General features: G+C 54.4%; 1 protein-coding gene across 1 annotated transcript in view; it reads left to right on the forward strand.

Moving 5' to 3' along the window:
- Nucleotides 1-926, forward strand: part of capn15 (calpain 15) — a gene marked incomplete at both ends in the record, with an annotated part of 44866 nt that extends 43940 nt beyond the window's left edge. The window contains 1 exon segment of the mRNA XM_084456344.1: nt 749-926. Within this exon segment, the coding sequence (XP_084312470.1) occupies nt 749-926 (178 nt within the window).
- Between the last annotated feature and the right edge of the window lie 4397 nt (nt 927-5323).

A 5323-nucleotide genomic window follows, 5' to 3' on the forward strand; every position in this document is an offset into this window, starting at 1 on the left:
GAGTCATGTGATGGTGACATCACTTTACTGTCCGAGAGTCATGTGATGGTGACATCACTTCACTGTCTGAGAGTCATGTGATGGTGACATCACTTCACTGTCTGAGAGTCATGTGATGGTGACATCACTTCACTGTCTGAGAGTCATGTGATGGTGACGTCTTCCGCGACCACATGGCCTCCTAACAGTCATCCGCGTCATGCCGACACAGCGCCTCACTGTTAAAGACAGCCAAGCATGGAGGCAGCGTTAACGGCCACGTTACGACCTCTGCTGTCCTGATGTCCCAGCACTCTCACTGGCTGAACAGTCACGCATGAATTTGCATGTGATTAATGAGCTTATTACAACGTCAGATCCCTGAGTTTGATTCCCACCAATTACAGATTTTTATATATTTAATATTCTGTTTAACCAGCCATGCCAGGAAGACGTTATTTACAATGAAGACAACAGAGAACAGTTTGTGTGTGTACTCTCTGTACTGGTTAGCTTTGACAGAGGCGTGTTCTAGGCTGTGTGGATAATATTATGGTAAAGGCTAGTTCCCATCAACGCAGAGGCCGTTTAGGTTTAGGGTTCAGTTGCAGGTCTGTTTAGGTATGAGGTTGGGTTAAGGTTGGGTTTAGAGTTGGCGTTAGTGTTCTGACTGGTCTCTGCGTTTATGGGAACTAGCCACAACCATAATAGTATTGTTATGGCGTCCTGGTTTCCTGACCGCCCGCCCTGTGTGGTGCGCCCCCTGCAGGCAGGTCCTGGTGGTGCTGTCTCAGCTGGAGGGCAACGCCGGCTTCTCCATCACCCATCGGCTGGCGCACCGCAAGGCGGCGCAGGCCTCCCTGGGGGACTGGACCCCCACCAAGGCCACGCACAGCCCCCTGCTCACGCCCGACATCGACGGCCTCCACCGGCCCCGCCCGCTATGACCACAGCCCACCGCCCTCCGCACACACACACACACACACACACACACACACACACAGGGAAGGGGGGGGGGGCTAAGGAGGAAATGGATACAAGAAGGAAGGGGTGTGTGTGTGTTGGTGTGTGTGTGAGAAGCCCAACACACACACCAGCACACACACTAACACACACACACATGTCCGAGGTGATGGACAGGGCACAGTACCGCTCTCGTCCTTTTCCATCCCGGCATGCCGAGGACTCCATCCTGCCAACGGACCCGCAGGGGTGGAACGTGCCATTGTAGACGGTATGGAGCGGGGGCGCCTGGTCTGGTCTGGTCTGGTCTGGCCTGGCCTGGCCTGGCCTGGTCTGGTCTGGTCTGGTCTGGTCTGGCCTGGCCTGGCCTGGTCTGGTCTGGTCTGGTCCGGTCTGGTCCGGTCCGGTCTGGTCAGGGGTACTGGACTGTCCGTTGGGGCGAGTTCAGATCTTCCAACCAGACGGACTCTAGCCCCCCCCCCCCCATGGCACCTGTGTGTGGGACAGAGGAACACTCAGACTTACCCTGAAGACCGGCCTCAACCCCCCCCACCCCCCCTTCTCGAGGTCGAAGGTCAGAGGGCAGAGTGCTGTAACTACTGAGCCAACGACGGCTGTTCTCCCACTGAGCCAATCCGCCGTCTCGATCGGACTTGACCCCGCCCCCCACTGAACGGGGTTGTCTCACAGCAGGTCCCTCCCCCTCCAACCAATACGTTATTGGTGGGGAGGGGGCAGGGGCGGAGACGGAGGACAAACCTGCTCGCCCCCCTCCCTTGGTACTGAAAGAGCCAAACCAAACTACCAGTTTTACCAGTCACCACATGATTCTTTTCTATTCTTTTCTGTTTTTTAAGAAAATATTTTGTTGATATTGCTGTTTTTTTATACACACGTCCCTCTTGCTGTCCATGTATGTGGTTGAATCATCCAACAAGCCATCTGTACGGTGCTATGCTTCTTTATATGTAAGGTACGTTCTCTCTCTGTGTCTCCTGTCTGTCCCAGAACTCTGGGACCCTGTCAGTCCCCCACCCTCTCAGTCTCCCCCACCCTCAGTCCCCCACCCTCTCAGTCCCCCACTCTCTCAGTCCCCCACTCTCTCAGTCTCCCCCACCCTCTCAGTCCCCCACCCTCTCAGTCTCCCCCACCCTCAGTCCCCCACCCTCTCAGTCCCCCACCCTCAGTCCCCCACCCTCTCAGTCCCCCACCCTCTCAGTCCCCCACCCTCTCAGTCCCCCACCCTCAGTCCCCCACCCTCTCAGTCCCCCACTCTCTCAGTCCCCCACCCTCTCAGTCCCCCACTCTCTCAGTCCCCCACCCTCTCAGTCCCCCACCCTCTCAGTCTCCCCCACCCTCAGTCCCCCACCCTCTCAGTCCCCCACTCTCTCAGTCCCCCACCCTCTCAGTCCCCCACTCTCTCAGTCCCCCACCCTCTCAGTCCCCCACTCTCTCAGTCCCCCACCCTCTCAGTCCCCCACCCTCTCAGTCCCCCACCCTCTCAGTCCCCCACCCTCTCAGTCCCCCACCCTCTCAGTCCCCCACCCTCAGTCCCCCACCCTCTCAGTCCCCCACCCTCTCAGTCCCCCACCCTCTCAGTCCCCCACCCTCTCAGTCCCCCACCCTCTCAGTCCCCCACCCTCAGTCCCCCACTCTCTCAGTCCCCCACTCTCTCAGTCCCCCACCCTCTCAGTCCCCCACCCTCAGTCCCCCACTCTCTCAGTCCCCCACTCTCTCAGTCCCCCACCCTCTCAGTCCCCCACTCTCTCAGTCCCCCACCCTCTCAGTCTCCCACACTGTCAGTCCCCCACCCTCTCAGTCCCCCACCCTCAGTCCCCCACCCTCTCAGTCTCCCCCACCCTCAGTCCCCCACCCTCTCAGTCCCCCACCCTCTCAGTCCCCCACCCTCTCAGTCCCCCACTCTCTCAGTCCCCCACCCTCTCAGTCCCCCACTCTCTCAGTCCCCCACCCTCAGTCCCCCACCCTCTCAGTCCCCCACACTGTCTCCCCCCGACTGAGGAACAAACATCAGCCTCATAACAACACCTACCTAGAGGGATCTAGCCGCGTCACACCTGTCGCTCTGCAGCGCTGTCCTATCTTCATCATGCTGTGGTCCATGCTGTCCTATCTTCATCATGCTGTGGTCCATGCTGTCCTATCTTCATCATGCTGTGGTCCATGCTGTCCTATCTTCATCATGCTGTGGTCCATGCTGTCCTATCTTCATCATGCTGTGGTCCATGCTGTCCTATCTTCATCATGCTGTGGTCCATGCTGTCCTATCTTCATCATGCTGTGGTCCATGCTGTCCTATCTTCATCATGCTGTGGTCCATGCTGTCCTATCTCCACTATGCTGTGGTCCTCCATGCTATGTCCTTTGTCTCCACCATGCTGTGGTCCTCCACGCTCCGCTGTCCACCTGCAAGGTGTTGATGGGTTTGGCGAGGTAGCCTCCTCCCCTAGAGGGCAGCGTGCTTTTAGCGCAGGCGGACATGTTTTGAGAGCGAGGGCAGGTGGCCCGTGGTCCAGATCTGTGTTCTCCGCCGTTCTCGCCCTTCTCTCTCTCTCTCCCTCTCTCTCTCTCTTCCCCCCTCTCTCTCTCTCTCTCTCTCTCTTCCTCTCTCCCTCTTCCTCTCTCTCTCTTCCTCTCTCTCTCTCTTCCTCTCTCTCTCTCTCTCAATAACACACACCCACACATGCACTGAGGAGGCCCCTGACAGATCTCGAGGCAGCCCCGGAACATAGTCCTGTTCCTCCCGTTGGTTTTAGTGCATCGTGTGCCACATTTCCCAGAATGCCTAGCGCAGAGCAGCGGGACGCGGGACCTTGGGGATCTCCCCCGGCTTTCTGCCCCCGTCAGAGCCATTATCCCCGCACACCCCACACAGGAACAGTCTAGCCCCCAGTCAGACGCCGCCACTCCCCCCCCGCTCAACCCACACACAGTTCAGCTGTAGAGGAGGGAGGAGAATTGATGACATGGTAGCAGCTCCGCTCTCAGGAGAGGGAGGAGAGATGTCTGGGTAGTTCAGACTGAACTCCATCTAGAGGAGAGAAATGGGGGGTGGCGGGGGGGGGGATTAAAATGTGGGCGCTCTCCAGTGAGGATTCGGGGAGCGGTTTGGGAGTTGTTCTATAATGACGTTCAGATGTACTTGACCGTAGCGGACTTTGGAACGTCGTTTCCAGCGACGCGGAATTCCATTGACGAGACCTGTGCATTGATCTTAATGCATGTCATAAACATGACGTCACTGTCACAATCATAGAGATGGCAGCTTTTTATCCGTCATCGGCATTGGTTTACATCTCCATGGCCATAATCCTGTGTAGTTTGTCCCTCTCCGTAGCTTATGGCCTTACAGTACTGTATGATGTAGCCACTAGAAGCATGGTGGGCAGCCAACCAGCTGCACTTGAGTGAGGGCTTGCGTTATGTCATACTAGTCTCAGCTCAGAAAACCATATAGGGTTAGTGGCTCACAGCTCAAATAGTCTGAACCCACTGTGTTTCAAATAAAGGCCTAATATGTAACCTAAACATTCAGGTGAATGTCGGCGGGCTCTGTGTTTGACTGCAGCCAAGTAGCTTAATAAATAAATAATTTATTCTTTGATAATGTACAACGTGATTTGATGAAAGCACAATAGATGTTTGCGGCAGTGAGATGAGCAGAGATGCTGAGCATGTGATCTGTGGAATACTGAATGAAATGTCCATCGATAAGTGACAGGAAAAGGAATGCTAATTAATTGATGGCTTTGTTTTTTTAGCCCAGTGGGACTAGCTTGTCAAGAACTGAACCTGCACTGAAATACCTGAAATCAAGACACCTCAAAAACCAGCGTCTCAGTCCTCCGAGTCTGTTGCTGTTTCACTTTACATGTACGTGTGCTTGATTTTTTGTATATATATACACACAAATATTTTGTTTTTATCATAATTATTGTTGTCGTTTTGACACCATTGTCCTGTGAATTCTGTCTTTTGTTGAGTTGTGGTAGTGACTCTTCCTTGCACCAGTGGCGCCACCTGGAGTTCACTAGAGGTTATGGCCAGAGGTGTGGGCAACCTGATATTGTAGACCCCCTGCTGCCACCAGCCTCGGTCTACATGCCTGTCTCCATGGGTCTCCCTCCTTGTAAATTGTACAGATACCAACGCTTAATAATCCTCCCAAAACCTGTGAACCCACCCGTCTAAAAAGATCAACCCAACATAATGCTGTAAGGATGGAGCTCATGTTTGGTAGGAATGTGATATATAAAGAGTATTGTATTGATTTTCTGGGGACGGAGATATATGAGTATATGTATAAAAAAACAACCTATGTATGTTTAATTTTCAATCTCAGGTTCCAATGGACCAAATAAAC

Source organism: Borostomias antarcticus (genome assembly GCF_949987555.1).
Source record: "Borostomias antarcticus genome assembly, chromosome: 22".
NCBI lineage: Eukaryota > Metazoa > Chordata > Actinopteri > Stomiiformes > Stomiidae > Borostomias > Borostomias antarcticus.